Source organism: Pimephales promelas, chromosome 7 (genome assembly GCF_988280905.1).
Source record: "Pimephales promelas chromosome 7, fPimPro1.hap1.1, whole genome shotgun sequence".
Classification (NCBI taxonomy): domain Eukaryota; kingdom Metazoa; phylum Chordata; class Actinopteri; order Cypriniformes; family Leuciscidae; genus Pimephales; species Pimephales promelas.
The window spans coordinates 22,046,941-22,066,944 of record NC_142775.1 but is presented as its reverse complement, the minus strand read 5'-3'; the positions used below and the strand labels follow the sequence as shown (position 1 = coordinate 22,066,944).

Below are 20,004 nucleotides of genomic sequence, written 5' to 3'. Positions count from 1 at the left end.
GTAAATACTTTAAATGTTTAAATAGAAATATTTGGAACATTATAAATGCTTTTAATGTCAATTTTGATCCATTTAATGTGTAGTGTACTGTAGTGTATATTATGTATAAGTCTATTAACGTATATTAACGAAAATTAATATACATTTACATGTATTGATGTGTTTTATTCATCCTTATTACTATTTACCTGAGCCCTTGAGGATGACTTACTGCAACTAATTTTAAATCAGTTGTTCTTGTCTAGCTGTTGATGCATAAATTCACGCTTTCACTTCTTTGTCAGTAACTCTTTTTAACAGCCCTCTTGCTCTTCACAGTCCCTCCCCATCAAGGCTGGCGTACGCGTACTCGCCATTTCGCTCACCTTGCCTGCTAAATTATTGAAATGTTTAATTGCTCCCTCTGCCAGCATTGTTTAAGGGGAGTATCCATCATCTTTACCAAAGGACGGCAAGTGTGCTCACCACACCGCTTTGATTGGTGGCTTGCAGCGTTTCCTTAATGCCGTGCTATATTACTCCACCACAGGGGAAAAGGCAGGGTTTTGGGCTTCTGTCAGCCCGGGCAGAGAAAAACAGGAGTGCCTGACTCTGAACTGGAAGCCACTTGATGGATGGATGGTTAAGGGCTCTCCTGTTGTCTGAACCGAGAAAGCCTGCCAACAGCTTCACCTTTATGTTCATTGGGCAATGACTACTTTATTGCATGTGGGTCTTTCTGCCTTTTGTCTTTTTGACTTGGGCAGTGCTTTAGTGGAATGTAAAGATTTTTTTCTTATAGTGAATTATGAAATGTTGAAAAGCAATTTTTTTTGAGATATCAACCTCAAGTTTGAAACACAGCTTGTTTAGATTAATGGCCTTGATTTTCTCATAGTTTTAGAGTAAAATGTGTTTTGTAAAATATATATTTCATCTAAAAAATTCCTACCAAGTCTACCAAGTGTTGTCTTTAAAAAGAAAGAAAACGTATGTTTGTGCTCAAAAGCATTCAAGATGAAATTCAACTTTCAGGTCCATGCTCAAAAAAAGTGAATAAATGGATTATATAACTATTGCATGCATATAATTTAAAACCATAAAATGCCCAAAAATATTAAATAAAAAAGATGATGAATTAATTAAAATATAGTACAGTCATTTCATTGGAATAATAATAAAAAAATCTGTTATTTTTGACCGACACTGACACAGAGGGTTAATCTGACAGATTTTATTATTTTTCTTTATTTTTTTTTCGAAGTATAAGATAATATTAGGTGCTATTTAAAATTTATGATGATAATTATTACATTTTGAGAACACGATTTGGCGTTAAGGGTGCTTTCACATCTATAGTTCGGTTGATTTTGTCCGGACCAAGGGCGAAAAAAATTATACTTTGTAGCATTTTTCAGGCGTTTAGGTTCCTTCGAGGAAATCTCGTACGCTTGTTTGGTCTGCTTTTGGTGCGCGTGCGATTGCTGCATTCACACCAGCCCAAACAAACCCCACCAAGGGGAACAACAAACTGAAAAAGTGTGGTTCAACTGGACTAAATGAGGCAGGTGTGAAAGGAAAAGCCTTTTGACTATGTAATATAATCTAAAAAAAGTGTTTAATATTATCTATAAATATTTATATACTATATTATATATGTACATCTGCGTTATTTTTGCTTTGAAATGTCTTAAAAGGATTATTTTTGTCGTTTGTCTTTCAGTTAGAGGAACCATCTGCAACAATGATCAACAAAATTATTGCCAAATAGATTTAAAATGCTTCTGTGTTACTAAATCTTATATCGCCAGAAAATCATAAAGTATTCGGTGTATAAATATACCTTCCAATAAACCTTGTAGCTCAAACATTAGAGATTTGCACTAGCGGTTATGGGGTTCCAAGGGGAGGCAAGAACTGATAAAAAGTCGCTTTGGATACAAGTTCTGCCCAGTGCATAAATGTAAACCCTACACACCATGTTTTAAGTAACTAAACACATCATCTAGTAACTTTGGTCATGGCTGTAGAGTCTAGTTTCACTGTTCCCACACAAACCTTCCCCTTTTCAACCCATTCTCCCCACTCACGCTGCATATGTGTGTGCGTGTCTTTCGTGGGAGACTGCGGTGGTCCTCCTTTTATTCTTTCTTTTCCCTCGAGCCTTCCCGTCCCACCCTCTCCTGCTCCACTGTCCCCTCTTCTCCTCCTCCATCCTTGTGGAAGGGCTGAAGAATGCTGGCAGGCCCTTTAATTGGTGTGCTGCAGTGCTGCCAGGTGTAGCCACTTGTCTCTGCCCCCTTGGTGAATATGCACTGGAGGTCTAGGCCCCTTCCCCTGTCTCATTCAACATCCCACAATACACCTTCTTCAGCGCCCCGCTTTCAAAGACCAGGCCGATTTTTAACTACTCTGGCCGATAAATGGCATTCACATATTATTTTTTGCAGACAGACTCCCGAAAGGAATTACCCCACCCTCGATCCATAGCCAGCCCCCCACTCTCCCCCAAGCATTCATTAGTTTTCATGTGGATTCCTGATGTGATGTCTTTTTTTCTTCTTCTTTTTTTTGTACTTCGCTCCCATTGTAGCTTGTTCTTAAGTGTTTGTCCTGTCGCTAAAAATCTCAGATAGACCTCTAACTGTTAAAAAGATGATTACTGTAAATTTCAAGATTCAGTCTTGTAAGGGTGAGCGACATTGGTAGAGTATGGCAAAATGTGTTGTATAACAACTGCGGTTACGCAAGTATATCATTTACAAAAAGCTGCTGCTCACACAGCGTGGCTTTACATCTAACATTTCTGTAATATTTCTTCTATAGACCTACCAGCAAAACATAAATATTTGTATATTTGTTCTGTTGCATTTATTTGTCCTTTTTGCTTGTAATTAGTTCCTTATTTTATTCCTAACAGTTTTTTTCTGTGAAAGTGGTGTTGAGGATTGTACAATTTGATTGGAATCTAAACTTTTGGTGTCGTAATAACCTTATTTCCAGCAAAAATAACTATATAATGTTAAAGTGAAATAAAATGACTCCTATTGTGACCCCTCAGTTATGGAATGCTTACATTTTTCACTTTTGTAATGTCTTTCTCTTTTCTGCAGGTCATAGATGGAAAGCTTGCTCCCTTCCTCTCTAAGGTGATCAAGTTTGCCAGCTCTCACGTCTACAGCTGTAGTCTGTGCCGGGAGAAGGGCTTCATTTGTGAGCTTTGCCAAAATGGTCAGGTCATCTATCCCTTCCAGGAGAATTCCACCAGAAGGTGAGACATGTAGCCGCTGTTTCACCTCTAAATGTCGTTTCACTGCTACACTGTAAAAAAAATATTTTCAAGATTTGTTATCACAACATATTTTCTTTTGTCAAATCAACTTTATAACAATTTATTTAGTTGAGATAACTTATTATTTTTAGCTTCTGATGGTTAAATTAATCTCCTTCATTGTATTAACTCACTTTTTCCAGTTCAATCAACTTAAAATTTTAAGGCAACCCGGGTTACTTATTTTTTTAAGTTAAACCAACAATATTTTTTTTTCAGTGTAGTAATCATAACATTTTTTTCTTTTGTCAAATCAACTTAAATAATTTATTAAGTTCAGATAACATATAATTCTGAGTTTCTGATGGTTAAATTAATCTCCTTCATTGTATTAAATCACTTTTTCCAGTTCAATGAACTTAAAATTAAGGCAACCAGGTTACTTTTTTAAGTTAAACCATCAATATTTTTTTACAGTGTACATACAGTGGCCTAAAAAAAATAAAAGCAGCATAACTTTTCAGCCATTGTTGCAATTATTTTTCACTAACTAGACTCAGTGTAACCACAGGTGGTTTATATAAGTGCCAGTTATCTGTCCAATGGTCCGCAGCTCATTGCTGATGATTGTCCAGCCTCTGTGTCATGTTAGTCACACCCAGCGGGTGGTGGATTGAGGTGTGATGATGCAGCGATAGTACACCCTTTGTGAGGGGACAGTTAATCCTTCGACCATCTCAGCCTTTTTTTTCAGCAGGCTGTGTGTTGGCCTGCAGCTGATAAACCGCTCTCTGGTCTTCTTAGCACCAGTGTGACTAGAATCTTTCGGACTCTCCAGCGAAGTGGAGTGCAGTTCCCAGAACAGATGCTGCTATTTAAACATAGCTCCTCACACGGCAACACTGATAAAGCCTCAATGACTATTGGTTAGGGCTGTGTTGCATTTTGAAATGAATTAGATAAGTTGCATTTATCTAAAATAGTTGAAATATTTTTCCCCGTTTCGGATTTAAACTTTCGATATTTCTGTTATTTCTATTCTGACCAGTCTACAGAAAATTAGACGATGTATATCGAAAGTTTAAATATGAAATGGGGAAAATATTTTATTTTTTAGCAGATCTATAAAGTATGTATAAGTATGTATGGAGCGAGACCTTTAAAACAAAAAAAAAAAGAATACAATATATATATATATATATACACTCTAAAAAATGCTGGGTTGTTTTAACCCAACTTTGGGTCAAATATGGACTAACCCAGCCGTTGGGTTAAATTTTTACATTACATTTTTAACCCAACATTTCGGGTTTGTCCATATTTGACCCAAAATTGGGTTAAAACAACCCAGCATTTTTTAGAGTGTATATATATATAATATCATACATTTTACATGCTTTTATTTTAGAAGTATGGAAAATGTTAATAATTGTAAAATAAATAAATTGTGTATATATATATATATATATATTTATATATTTGCTTTTTAAAAATGCATATAAAATTCAGAATATTTATCTATATATATATTATGTATTTTATATTATATTTTTTTCTGAGACAAGACAGTGTTTTATTTTCTCTCCTAAAAAAGGAATGAATGCTTGAGGAGATTCATTGCATTTAATTATATAAATCGTTTTACAGCCTTACTATTCAACATATTGATTCACTGATAGACACAGTCACATCTGTCCATGCTTGATTGAGCATGTCTGTTAGTACAGCTGGATCCAGGTGTTGCATTAACCGCTTTAATGTGTGGCCTGTTTAGTTTATCCAGAATTTCATGGGTGTGTTTGTATGCACTTCATGTTGTATATGTAATAGTACATGCTCAAAAGGCCACTACTGTGCTATCATAAGAGCAGAGGGTGTTTCCACGCCCCACTGTAAATCCATAAATTCCACAAATCACCACCACACCTCTCTGATGAGCAAGTACACCACAGCCCAAGTACACCACACCATGGCTTTTGGATCCTTACTGTTATAAATAAATAATTTATTTATAGAGGCCCATTTAAAATAGCTAGTATTATCTTGTTATCATGCTTTAGGTTTTATTTATGTTGGGCATGCTTCAGATTGCAAGACTTTTTCAGTTCTGGGGTTCTGCTTACTAAAAATGACTAATTATAGAAAATCATATTAGATCAAGAGGAATGCCTTTCTAAAATTCTAATAAGGACAAGGCCTTTTTATGCTTTTGTGCAAAGCAGACCGTTTTCAGGAATAGACCACCAGTAGTATTTCTGGTTAGTATTGCGCAACCTCTTTGCCAACAGTGATCTTGGTTTAGGTCTTGGCTTGGCAGCCCAAAAACTTTAACCACTGGGCAACTACCGCCCATGATGGTGCACAGAGAGAAGTCGCTTCTCTTTAGAGGAATGAGGAGCCCTTGAGCTCCTAATTGATCTTGTAAAGGAAGTAGTAGTTCTATACTGGGACTAACCATTTTAGCCTGCATAAAATATATTTTAAAGGACATGTACTGTGTTTACACACACACACACACACACACACACACACACACACACACACACACACACACACACACACACACACACACACACACACATACATATATATATATATATATATATATATATATACACACACACACACACACACACATAAGGGATGCATTATCCTGCTGGAAGTAGCCATCAGAGGATGGGTACATGGTGGCCATAAAGGGATGGACATGGTTCGAAACAATGCTCAGGTAGGCTGTTTCATTTAAACAATGCCCAATTGGTATTAAGGGGCCTAAAGTGTGCGAAGAATACATCCCTCACACCATTACACCACCACCCCCAGCCTGCACAGTGGTAACAAGGCATGATGGATCCATGTTCGCATTCTGTTTATGCCAAATTCTGACTCTACCATCTGAATGTCTCAACGTAAATCGAGACTCATCAGACCAGGCAACGTTTTTCCAGTCTGTCCAATTTTGGTTAGCTCTTGCAAATTGTAGCCTCATTTTCCTATTTGTAGTGGAGATGAGTGGTACCCGGTGGCGTCTTCTGCCGTTGTAGCCCATCCGTCTCAAGGTTGTGCGTGTTGTGGCTTCACAAATGCTTTGCTGCATACCTCTGTTGTAACGAGTGCTTATTTCAGTCAAAGTTGTTCTGGTTATTATATTCTATCAGCTTGAATCAGTCAGCCCATTCTCCTCGGACCTCTAGCGTCAACAAGGCATTTTCGCCCACAGGACTGCCGCATACTGGATGTTTTTTCCATTCTTTGTAAACCCTAGAAATGGTTGTGCTTGAAAATCCCAGTAACTGAACAGATTGTGAAATACTCAGACCGGCCCGTCTGGCACCAGCAACCATGCCACGCTCAAAATTGCTTAAATCACTTTTCTTTCCCATTCTGACATTCAGAGTTCAGGAGATTGTCTTGACCAGGACCACACCCCTAAATGCATTGAAGCAACTGCCATGTGATTGGTTGATTAGCTAATTATTGCATTAATGACAAATTTAACAGGTGTTCAATTCATCAAAAAAGTTTATCAAACTTGTCCCAAGACAAGAACGGGTATTCAAAATCCATCTATAACTTTGATGGAAGGTTTTGATCTACTTCAAATGTTGACAACTGTATATCTATGTGTGTGTGTGTATATATATATATATATATATATATATACACACCTATACATAGACTATAAATTCAGACAAGAGCAGAGACAGAACCGTTTTGAGTATCAATGAATGTTTGGATCAACCATCAGCGTTCTTCTGTTTTGACTGCAGATGCGATGGCTGCGGAGCCGTCTTCCACGCCGAGTGTCGGATGCGAGCTCAGCCGTGCCCGCGATGTGTACGCAGAGAACTGCACAAGAAGCCGGCGTCATTCTGGAGGAGGCACGGCCCTCACGACAGCCCCGATGATCAAGTGCTAGACTGCTTTGAGCTGGACACCTGAACACACTGCACTAATGAAGTCCGAGTGCTGCTGGATCCAAGAAGCACAAGATACTGTCGTCCTTCGGTGGAAGTGCTCCCTGAAAACCGAGAAACAGAGGAATTTTTTTTTGTTTTTTACATTCTCCCTCACCTGAGAGAGATGGGCACAGAGACAATAATTCAGCTCCTGAAGAGCAGAGGCTTCATAATGATACCAATTTACCCTTCCCTTTCATCTACCAAATGACAGTCAGGGCCAACCGACAAATACAGGCATAGTACATTCACACACTTGCACATAAACACTCTCACCGACTGATGTAAAATATTGCACTTTTTGGGCAGACTCACAATCCAAGAGTGATGATTCAAACCAATTTCTGGACACAAATAGAGCTTCTAATCCATTAATTGTTTGGTGAAAATGAGCGCTGCAAGATGGCTGTCTGGCCACTCCATTCGGTTTCCCTCCACGCTGTAGTTAACCTACGATGCCGAAGAACCTTGATATTGAACATGAAGATGAACATCATTAGGCAAAAACATCTTTTTTTATGTTTTTAACATGATTTCATTATTGCATTTACAATTTGTCCAATGTTTTTTTTATATATATACATAAGTTCATTGCACTTTCAGTCAAAGTATGTTTGCATACCTGTTTTCATTTTAAATCCGTTATGCTTTGAGCTTTGTGGACCGAAGGTTTGAGTTGTGTAACATGAACTAGGACTGCTGTCTTGTCCCGTCCAGCTGAAGTTTACTGTTTATCAACACTCAATGGCACTGCCTATAAGCAGCCGAACCACGTTGTTCTTGCTAACCGCCTGGTCTAAGATTACAAGCTACCCTCAGCCACCAAACCCCAAAATTACAGTCTAGAGTTCCAGGGCTTTGTTTAGCATTCATACGTCTATTTAACAAGAAACGTAAAGCAAACCCGCCGTGGACGAGCTCATAATTCATGTCTAACTGACCTCTGCTTTTGATCCACGCTGCCTCTCTGCGCACATACTGTGTTTTCTTGCTACTTGAACTTAGAATTGGCAATAAAGTCACTTGTTTTGCTTTTGCTGCCTTATTTGACTTGCTGTTCTTCGACCAGACCTGTTGTTCTCTAGTTCGACAATACGTGGACGATACAAAAAATGACCTAGCGAGCCGACCGACATTTTAGTGTTCCCTTGAATCCCGAGAATAACAATTAAATCTAATTTTCTCATTTACCGTTTTCTTTTCTTCCGTAGGAGAAAAGAGCAGTGTCTCTCTTCCTGGACACCTCGCCAGCAAACAAAGTGTTGGATGTAAATCACATTCAGCTTTACTAATTCAAAAATCGCCTACAAGTTACTGGTTATACTGGATGTGAAATATTCAAACTGATTCTGAAACTTTGACAAACCATCTTTAGTTTGTTACTGGCCAACGAATAACATTAATTGAACTCTTTCAGATGGGTCCAAGTCAATTTACATATCATTTGCTACCATGTTACATTTTGTTTGTGAGAACGTGTTTATTTTATTTTTTTTAGCTTATTTTGCACCGAGAAGTTTACTTCTAAATGAGATTCAGTCTTGGTTTACATGTGGTTTGTGTGTGATAGAATGATGTAAAAATGGTGGATGGATGATCGCTTTGGAACATTTGGTTGTATTTATTGAATCTGTGTTTGTTTGCCTGCCCTAAATTGGAAGCCAACGCATTGGCCTGTTGATGTTCTTCGATTAGCAAGCTATAAGCAAATAATGTTTCAGTATTTAATCTAATCAGAATATCAGGCTATAGAATATATTGTAATATAATCACTTAATCATGTTGGTATTTGAAGGCAAAGGCCTTTACTTATCTTGCTAAAAAAAGGAATTTTCCCAAAATCAGAGATGTTGTCATTACACCATTTTAAACTTGAACTGAGCTTTTACATGTTACTGTAAGAACATGTTCGCTTTGAAAGTTTTATGTATCATGTTACATTGCATTATTCATACTGTTCTTTAAAATCAGGGATTCTAAACACAATGAATAAAGGGACAAACAAAAAGGGAACTCAGTGGATGTACTTGGTGAATATCTTTTGTTCTTTCAGTACACCAAATTGGTCTTTTATTTTCATGTTTGTTGAAGGTGTAATGGAATTTTTTTTTTTCTGCTGTCATCTTGTTCTCAGTTGTATATTTACATGTCAGTTTTGTTTCAGACTTATTTATTGTATTTATATATTTTACTGCAATTTCTGTATCAGTTTCTGGGATTTTCCCTGTGCTTTCTTGTACTCTGTAAACTCTCCATTACAGACAACCTCTTGCAACGACAAATATTTGTGTTTCAAAACTGGTGTGGGCTCCTTCCAGTTTTCCTCTTCTTTTCTTTGCCTTTTTTTTACCACTGTTGCCAATAAAGAAAATTAGTTAACACATTGTGCTCTTTTTATGCTCCACTAATGGCGTCATCTAAATTGACTTTTTAGGATTTTGCAAAGTATTTTCGATTCTCCGTGGATTATTTTCCTGGTCAGAATCCAAGGGAGCAGTGGAATAAATGCATCATGGCCGTGGCTGTGGTGTTCCCTTTTGGGTCCTGGTGCACCGGAGTGGGTCCAAGCACTGAATCACAAGCTAATCCCAAATTAAAAGCCACATGCTTGTATCTGGTTCTGTTTGGAGTTGTACCAACAACCACTGGACCTGTTAGAGACCACAGCATGAGGCTTCTAATTTTTTTGCAGTGTTACTGACGTATAAACATTTGAAATTCAGACTTTTGATGTGATATGATTCTATTGAGAACAGTTACCATGGAGATATTTTCTTCATCAAGGCATTTTAAATATTTGTCCAACCTATCTCAACACTGAGGATGTTCCGCTGGTCCAGGGCCAGTGTGAGGGAGTTTCGGACCAGTTGACTGAAAAGTGCTCTGATGACACTTTCTTGAAACTTACAGATCCAATGCCTTTTTATGTGTATGCCTGTAAAAACTTAAGCATTTGGTTTTCTGTAATGGATACTACATTATTTAACTGACTAGCATAAATTAGTTTTTGTTGAAATTACAAAAAATTACATATTGCTGTCATTGAGTTGTCTCTTCACATGTAGGCGCTGTCCCGAGATAACAGCAGAAAAGCAGATGGGAAGTAATTAGCATAGCTGCTGTTCATAATATTAATGCATTCAAACTGATTCAACACTGGTATAAAAGGTAAGCATTATGTGAATGCTTGGCTGAAGTGTTGAGTCTTTAATCTAGTTTTAAATTGGGACAGCGAGTCTGAGCCTCGAACAATATCAGGAAGGCTGTTCCAGAGTTTAGAAGCTAAATGTGAGAACGACTTAGATATCCTTAGGAATGACCAGAAACATCGAATTTAGTGATCTTAAAGAACGCGATGGATTGTAGGGCGATAGAAAGTCCATTAAATACACAGGAGCTAAACCATTTAGGGCTTTAGGTCAGTAGTAATACTTTGTCATTTATACGGAACTTAATAGGTAACCATATACACACACAGAGACACACACATATTTGAATATGAAAACAATTTAAACTGTATTTGGACACTTCCATGTGGTCACATTAGTGAACACCTGTATTTTTTCCCCTGTTCCATATATTCACTTTCATCACCTTACATGTGCCGGAAAGAAAAAAAGAACTAAGCTTGTTTAATATAGTTTCGCAAACCTTTCCTGATTCTTGTCTGAGTGATGTCTCGGTTAAGCTAATGGCCGGCCACCCCAGACGCTTCCTCCTCTCCTTGGTTTACTTTTTCAACACTTCCCTCATGTTTTTTTTCCTCCTCAACTGCTTTTTTCTTCTCTTGAAAGAGAACAGTAATTTGTCCTGGCCTTAGAGAGCTCTAAAGCCTTTCTCTGACAGAGAATAATCCACGAGAATCCAACCACTGCCGATGGGCCGGAACATGCCAAGTCTTTCCTCCTTTGTGTGTGTTTTTGTGAGAATGTGCTTGTTCCCTAACTCCTAAAGCCGGTTTTCGAGCCTCGGCTTAAGATCGAGGCGTCCTGCTGATCCCAGACTCCATTACGGTCTTAATGTGTGACAGCTCAATGCTGAAGATGCCTTTAAGATGGGTGTTTTCACACATATCTGGACTTGTTGTGTCCTTTTTTTTTGTGTGTGTGTGTGTGTGTGTGTGTGTCAAAGGGATGTTTTTAGGGATATACTCTGATTTTTTTTTTCACACACAGAACAATACATAAAATTTGCTGCAGTTGTACCTTAAAAAAAGAGAAACAAACACAGTACATACTGTGTTTATTAAGTATCAAAGCATAATTTTTGTCAAATCTTTTTATATTTGAAAATAAAATCATAATTGCAATGCAATACATAAAAATTATTTAAAAGAAAATAGCTTTTGTGGAATTTCCTATCCGTCTGGACAAGCTGAACAGCCTGTACTTGTTTCACCCTCCTCACAGTTTGAGTCTCTGCAGTATTTCCCTTCACAGCTAACATGAACTTGCTGAAGGGGTGGGAGCATATATTTGGTAGTTGCACTATGCTTATGAGAATAGCTGTTATTATAGCAGGACCGTGTGAATGTGTGTGTGAGCTGTGTGTGCACGGTCTGACTCATTTGCCTGTGATTTGTATTGAGGAGTGGGCAAATTGAACCTGAGTGTTGGTCGTGCTTAATTGTCGTCGCCAATTAGTGCATTGTTGAAAGCAACAATAGCTCCACTGTAGCGAGCGAAACGCTCTCCTTTGTGCTTCTCCAGTGGCCCACAGGCCAGTCAAGACTCATTTAGGACTCTGACAACAAGGGGCCAGAAATGCCATCAGAAAAAGACAACAAAAGGGCGGTTTAAGGAGAAAAAGACGACGGCAGAATGGAGGCAGGAGGGGTGGAGACAATGGTGACATGGGATGGAGCGCCGGGGTCCAGTTCTCGTGTAAAAGGGGTTAGAGAATGTCTGCTTCAACCCTCTGGTTTCCTAACGTCCACCTGCCGCTTAAACACGTGGGACCGCTGAGCAATAACACTCCTCCACATCAGCTGTGTTCTGCTTTTTCATGCTCATTTGTTTGGGATCTTCTTATGCAAAGTTGTGTTACACAAATATTGATGTTTAGCAGGCAAGCTATAATTTACACTTAATATGATATCATTTTAGGATATATAAATGCACAAAACAGTGAGTACATGGGGCCAAAAACTGTGTTTGTTTGTAATGTAAGAAAAAAAAATAAACATAATGATTTGTGGAAATCAAAATCAAGATATTTAATGAATACCTGCATTCATAAATTATAAAATACATTTATTTTAAAAATGTTGCAAACATCTTTAGACCCATGTGCATTAGAAGGCAAGTGACAAAGATTTTTATTCGAAAAGTAAGACAGGAAAGTTTAAAATAAGGATTTGTAATGACGATTTAAAACAAGTTAATTGAGGAATACCTATATATAAAATATGGTCACTTTAGACCCATGTATGCACCAAGGCTGCATTTATTTGTTACAATAAAACGGTATCACTGGGAAATATTACAATTTAAAAGTTAAAACAGTTTTCTATTGGAATATGTATTAAAATGTAATTCATTCCTGTTATGGCAAAGCTGAATTCTCAGCATCATCCCTCCAGTCTTCAGTGTCACGTGATCCTTCAGAAATCATTCTGATATGCTGCTCAATAAACAGAAATACTTTGTAAAAATTCATTTTTGCTGCCACTTTTAATCAATTTCATGCATCCTTGCTGAATAAAGGTATTGATTAAGTATAAATAAGTATTGAAAAGTATAAATAAATAAAATGAAAATAAATAAAATTATAGTGTGTGTAAATAACTATAATTAAATATATTTTGTAAAGTACATAGTCCTGTTGTTATATTGACCAATTTTTTAACATTGCGCTTCCAATATATCTAACAAAAGCTATTTCAATTACATATACTATCAATGCACTTCTCCTAAATACAACAACAGCATCCCATATCATATAATCTTCTCTTGAGGAAAACAGAAAAACAAATTAGGATGGGACTATGATTTAAGGTTTTAGACTGCATCATGTTGTCATTGTATGAATTGTCCATCCACAGACATGAAGAGTTGTGTATCAGATGCCCAAACACATGTTCAGGCATGTAAAGAAAGGGAAGAGGGAGTGAATAAGAGAAAAAAAGAGGAAAATCCAACCACCATGGGATGTTTTCATGCTCAGGAGACTTCATGAAGCACAACAGACACCACACCTCATCTCGCTTCAACATCATCTCTACAGCTCAACTAAAGTAAATACAAGATCGACTTATCTAGAGCATGAGCGAGACTGATTTCAATCAGGCTATTTCCTCCCCATATCAGCATTCAACAGACTCACTAAGTCCTTTCGATACAAGTAGGCTAGCAATTTCCCTCGCAAGGCCTAACTGTATTAAGGACACAGTATACTGAAAGGAAGTCAGTTGGCGTTTGTGTGACTCCTTAAGGTGGGGTTTTGTAGTTAATGTGTGACAAAGTTCGTAGGTAACCTATGAAACAGGTGCACAAATGGCTGGCAAGATTGGTTCGGTTGCCATAGCATTTAAGACACAATCAAACATCCCGAGCGTTACAAGGAAAACAATGTAATGGTCATGTCTGTCTCAATGATTGATTCCCTAAGCAAGTCTGTGGCATGTAGAGTTCTGTTTACTCTCGTCCTCTCAGACTTTCTGTGAGCTGATGTCATCTAAGTGTTAATCGAGCATTAGAAATACCTGACGGAGCAGGCGGATTGGTCACTTGCACTTTTGAACACACACACACACACACACACACATACTGGCACACACCCTGTGAGAACTTTGGACTTATAGAAAGCTGTGAGATTACAGAATACTGAATCAACAATGAGAGGGCGGCAGAGAGAGAGAGAGAGAGAGAGAGAGAGAGAGAAAGAGAGAGAGAGAGAGAAACCCTTTTGTGAAGAATTCCAAAACATGCTTCCTGTCTGAGTAAGTGCACGGAGGAGCAGTATATCGCCAGTCCAGACGTGTAGGAAATGGGCAATAGTTGGTCACAATTCTCTCTTAAAAAAGCACAAAATTTTGACTGTGCTTTATCGGTATTATACAGTTGCTCCCAGTTTCTGAGCCATTTTTGCAATGATATTTAAACCTGTTCAAAAAGTGATTTCTAGAAGATGTATGATGTAATTTTTTCCTTTACACATGCAGGTCTAATTCCTCCCTATGAACTTGGTCCACTGTTTGACAACCAGAAAGTGTTCAATGTCTTAGTGTTCAATATATTGTTGGAAAGTGTGTTTGGGCAGCTTTTTCAAATACATGCCACTTTGTTATTTAATGCAATGCTATTCATACATTTTTAAATGTGGCTGACTGTATTATTTAAGTATTATTTATACACTAATAATATTTCTTAGAATTTGTAATTCCTTTTTTTGTTGATGTGATTTTGTCAATTGTATTGGTTTTTCTTTAAAAAAAATAATTTGTTTTAGTAATTTAAGTACTTCAATTCGAATTTATTCAAATTCTGGCAGTTGTCAAGGCAACATTTCAGAAACATTTTTCCATCTAATGTTTATATTTTCCTTCATTTAAAATACTTCACACAAGTGTGGCAAAATTGTCCAAATCATCCACATGATCATGCAACCATAAGTCATGAAGATTTACAGATGTATGTTCAGTGCTTCACAAAACTGGACACAAATATTTTTTTTTTTTTGGGGTTGACAATTCATAACATCACAAATGAACTCTGACCTAGAAATGCCATCATAGTGCACACTAGTTCACAAGCAGAGTATCAGTGTGGCAAGGTGCTCCTCTCGGTTGCTTTCTTTGTCTTGTTGAGGCGTGAGTGATTAAGCTTGTGTTAGGAGTCATTATCTGAGTGTTTGCACAGCTCCATCTGTCCTGAATGGGCCTAGAGGGTAAACGCAAACGTAATACAGGATACACTTGCACAAGAGAGACTCAAGGCCTTTTCATAGTCAAACACACACACACACACACACACTCGCCGGTGCCCCTAAATCTCCACTGACTAATTTAAACATCCTCATTTTGGTTAGAGGAGTAGCCAACGTGTGGCATCTTCCTGGTATTTTTTGACTAACATGAATTTCATGTTCACCCATTGTTCTATCAAGTATCACGTTTTCTATTTACAGTAATTGAGGGTGGATAACATGTCATAGTTTAAGACTTATTAATTGACAGACAGACGAGCAATAGATAGATAGATAGATAGATAGATAGATAGATAGATAGATAGATAGATAGATAGATAGATAGATAGATAGATAGATAGATAGATAGATAGATAGATAGATAGATAGATAGATAGATAGATAGATAGATAGATAGATAGATAGATAGATAGATAGATAGATAGATGATTGTCTGTCAGTGGCCCCTGGTAAAAAGGGGTTGGGGCCTGAAAGTTGTGGGCGTGTCATGGCGGGTGGAGTATTTTCACTCCACTGAACCTCTACGGAGTGAGTAATTACTGGCTCCGCAGCCAACAGAGGGAACACACAGAAAAACGCGATCTCAACAAATTTGTTGAGGTCTCTTAAAAAGAGTTTAGTGTGGAATTTATACATGTTAAAGTGTGTGAAAGGACTCCAGTGGACTGCTGCCAAACACACTGAAGGAAATATCAGGAAGCACCTGAAACCTGTTGGCCTGAGGATTAACGCGAAAGGTGATTTTTTTTATTTTATTTTATTATTAATAATATTATTTACCTTTATTATACTCTTAAAAAAGGATTTCATTTTCGCACATCAGATTTATTTTCTCTTTATTCTTCTTGCTTTTTCGGCGTCTTTTTTGTTGTGAATCCACCGGATTGCATTCTTTGGATGGATTCACCTGCCATGTGGAATTTAAAGCAGATACGAAAGGAAACCGACGCTTAAAATGTTACTTTCTTACAAAGTATCTGCGGGAAATGAACTTTCGACCTTAACACGGTTTACTCGGTGAATGATTGACCATTCAGTCTACGGTTGCGCGTGCTTTTCCACGGTACGTTCTGCCGCTCAATTATATGTTTATGATTTTCTGTCGAATTATTAAGCTATTGTTTGATTTAACTAAAGTTGTTATTTTACTCTTTCAGCCCGTGTTTCAGTGTCTGTGTGAGAATCATGGTCTGTTTGAAATGCACTCACACAGTTGGAAGAAAGAGTGCTCGGGATCTGGAATGAAACTTCACTGTGATTTACAACCTTGTGGACTGTGGACATGCTGCTGGAGCAATTAAGGTTTCCTTTTGGGATTTCTTCTTTCCGAAACGCAGCAATAAATTAAAAAAGGAAGGAAGGGGGGAAAACCTGAGCTGAGAAAATACTCAAGAATTGAAATTCATAGTTTTCCAGTATGAGAGAACCTGCAGATAAGCATCATTTCACCATGGAGACTTCTGGGATGCACCTAGTCGGATTTTGGCTTCACGTTCTGCTGCTGTTGCAACTGTCTCGGCTCGGCAATGCTGCCTCTAAGGATATAGTGTGTGAGCCAATCACCGTACCGATGTGCAAAGGGATCGGATACAATCACACCTACATGCCCAACCAGTTCAATCATGACACCCAGGATGAAGTCGGCTTGGAAGTGCACCAGTTTTGGCCGCTTGTCCGGATCCGTTGCTCCCCGGACTTGCTTTTCTTTCTGTGCAGTATGTACACCCCCATCTGTCTTCAGGACTACAAAAAACCCCTGCCGCCTTGCAGGTCTGTGTGCGAGAGAGCTAAACGGGGTTGCTCCCCTCTCATGATCCAGTATGGGTTTGAGTGGCCAGAGCGGATGAGCTGCGAGCAGCTGCCCATGCTGGGTGACACCGACCGGCTTTGTATGGACAGGACCAGCAGTGAGACTACGACTCTATCACCTCCTTTCCCCAAACCCACTCCCAAGGGAACACCACGACATAGAGCCACTGCAAAATCTGCTCCGCCGCAGAAGTGTGACCGTGATTGCCGTTGTCGAGACCCTCTGGTGCCCATCAAAAAAGAAGTTCATCCTCTCCATAACCGAGTGTATACTGGCTCTTTACCCAACTGTGCTTTGCCCTGCCACCAACCTTATTTTTCCCCCGATGAGCGTACCTTCACAACCTTCTGGATCGGACTGTGGTCGGTGCTGTGCTTCGTCTCGACGTTCACCACCGTGGCCACTTTCCTCATTGACATGGAGCGTTTCAAATACCCAGAGCGGCCGATTATCTTCCTTGCTGCTTGTTATCTGTTCGTGTCGCTGGGGTACATCGTGCGACTTCTCGCGGGCCATGAGCGAGTAGCTTGCGAGGGCTCCGGCGACCAACAACACATCCTCTATGACACCACGGGTCCAGCCCTTTGCACCCTGGTTTTCCTGCTCATATATTTCTTTGGAATGGCCAGCTCCATCTGGTGGGTGGTGCTTTCCTTCACCTGGTTCCTGGCAGCAGGGATGAAATGGGGGAATGAGGCCATCGCGGGATACTCTCAGTACTTCCACCTTGCTGCTTGGCTTGTTCCCAGCGTCAAGTCCATCGCTGTCTTAGCTTTGAGTTCGGTGGATGGGGACCCTGTGGCTGGGATCTGTTACGTCGGCAACCAGAGCTTGGAGAGCCTGCGTGGCTTCGTATTGGCGCCTCTGGTCGTCTACCTCTTCACCGGCTCCCTCTTCCTGCTTGCTGGCTTTGTTTCCCTCTTCCGGATCCGTAGTGTCATTAAACAGGGCGGCACCAAGACAGACAAGCTAGAGAAGTTAATGATCCGGATTGGGCTCTTCACCGTCCTGTACACGGTGCCCGCAACTATTGTGGTAGCATGTTTGGTGTATGAGCAACATTACAGGCCAGCCTGGGAGCGGGCGCTGGCCTGTTCTTGCCCGTCAGAGCGCCAGAGGCTCGGCATGGGCCCGGATTATGCTGTCTTCATGTTGAAGTACTTCATGTGTCTTGTAGTAGGCATTACCTCAGGTGTTTGGATCTGGTCAGGGAAGACTCTGGAGTCTTGGAGGTGCTTTGTGGCACGGTACATGCCCTGTAGGACCCGGAAGCCACCTGTATCAGGGTCGTCCATGTACAGCGAGGCCAGTGCCGCTCTCACAGCCCGAGCTGGAACGGCACCCACTGGGACCTATCACAAATCAGCACCCTCATCACATGTCTGAACATTGGCCAAAAAAAACTGTTCCTTTTATAAACCCTATAACAGTGACGCCAGTCGTGACTCTAAACGAGCAGGTGTCTATCCGACTTCCAGATTTGATGGACGGCATGAATACGTTATGAAGGATTTTTTTTACAGACTATTGGTTTTGTTGTAGTCAAGCTCTTTTCGTTCACTGGTCTAATTTGAAAGCAATGAACTTGTTGATACTTTGTGAGGAAAAGATCATTTGTCAACTTTTAATTGTCACAAACATCTTAGCTGTTGTCTGTGGCTTTTAGATCACGAATGATGGGAAAAAAAGATTGAGAAGGTTAGTACTTGATATGAGTCAAGACAAATGAGTTTCTGGAAATATTTTATTTATTTGTGTATTCTTGTAAATATGCTATTCAAGAATTGTGATATCTCAGCTAACAGCCGCTCTGTTTGTGACTTTGTCAGCATTATAGAGGATGTGGGTATGTTCTGTTCCATCATTTTCAATACCATCTCTAGTTTTCTAAACTACCAATGTGTTTTAGGGTAGGATGTGAATAGATGCTTTCCTGTAAGCAACAACACCATTCCAGCTTATACTCTGCAAGAGGAGGAAAAATGCTAGTCTAGTGAAGCAGCAGTTAACTTTAAGTTGTTGCAGGTGGTTCTGCACCAGTTCATGTTCACTGTATATTCTTCAGGGTCCCTCAACAGCCCCAGCAGGTTGTTTCAAAGATTATCAAGCTATCTTTCCACTGATGATAAATTGTTGGTTAGCATCAATTGGAGAGTCTTAAATGATAGGATGTGTATGTACCATCTATAGAAAATCTGTAGCTCTGTAATGTGAGCTTGACTTCCCTCTTGTGGTCAAAGGTTCAAGTGTTAACCAGCAGCCATACTAGGTTTGCTGAATAGAACTTCAGAAAAAAGGCCAAATATTTTCAAACCGATGTGGAACAACATTTCCTTTGGTCTGTTTAAAAGAATGATTTATTTCCACCAGTTTCCTTTTCAAGCCTCATGATCCCTTTGGTAATTTGTGTGTCATTTGAGCTTATTTGTGTTTTGAAGCAGAAAACCAGAGTCGGGTATGCACTTTTTAGCAGGCAGAATCTGTAAACCTGTGTTGGTTTTGTAGATCTGTGTGAAATATTTTAGTGGAGTATTAATGTGTAAATGGCTTCTGTTGTCTGACTCCAAGCTGTTGTAGAAATCCTTTTCCTGTGTAGTCTTCAAAATGCGTCACAAGTTCGCTTGCGTGTCTGGTTGAGTGTACATACTTGTTGAACTCTACTCATATGTAAATCTTGTAGAAGATGTCATTTTAAGAGTCCAGACGGCAACTTTGTACATATGTTTTGTAAAAGATATGAAATTCAGTGCTACAATTTTAAAGAGATTCTTAGATATTTATGAAGTGTCTTGTACATGTTTCTTTTGTTTCTCTTATTGGTAGAGAATAAAAGTAAAGCGCAGTTTGTGAACCTACAAGTCAAACGTTTGGTCAATCATTTATTGTGCTTTTTATTTTTTACTGCCGTTTAAAGGAAATCACCCAGTTGATTTAAAAGAAATCTGACTGGGCATGTTTACCTTGATGCTTTGTTAGTAGAGGTTTCAGTACATACATGAAGGCACTGATACATTTCAGTGCCTTTTTTACTGGCAATAAAACCTGTACTTTATTTATAT

General features: G+C 39.0%; 2 protein-coding genes across 5 annotated transcripts in view; both read left to right on the top strand.

Moving 5' to 3' along the window:
- Positions 1-9,590, top strand: part of plekhm3 (pleckstrin homology domain containing M3) — a 43,430-nt gene extending 33,840 nt beyond the window's left edge. For both annotated transcript variants that reach the window (XM_039682551.2, XM_089133222.1), the window contains exons 7-8: positions 3,093-3,250; positions 7,021-9,590. In XM_039682551.2, coding sequence (XP_039538485.2) covers positions 3,093-3,250; positions 7,021-7,192 — 330 coding nt within the window. In that variant the 3' untranslated portion in view covers positions 7,193-9,590. The remainder of the gene's footprint in view (positions 1-3,092; positions 3,251-7,020) is intronic.
- Positions 9,591-15,639: 6,049 nt separating this feature from the next.
- Positions 15,640-19,803, top strand: fzd5 (frizzled class receptor 5). Of its 3 annotated transcripts, none has more exons than XM_039682257.2 (3): positions 15,640-15,872; positions 16,066-16,198; positions 16,293-19,803. In XM_039682257.2, exon 3 carries the CDS (start codon positions 16,553-16,555, stop codon positions 18,329-18,331), a length of 1,779 nt encoding a protein of 592 aa, XP_039538191.1. In that variant the 5' UTR covers positions 15,640-15,872; positions 16,066-16,198; positions 16,293-16,552; the 3' UTR covers positions 18,332-19,803. The 3 variants fall into 3 exon arrangements, with proteins under 3 accessions (XP_039538191.1, XP_039538192.1, XP_088989346.1); XM_039682258.2 differs by having other exon boundaries at positions 16,063-16,198; XM_089133220.1 differs by lacking the exon at positions 15,640-15,872 and having other exon boundaries at positions 15,879-16,198.
- Positions 19,804-20,004: the final 201 nt, after the last annotated feature.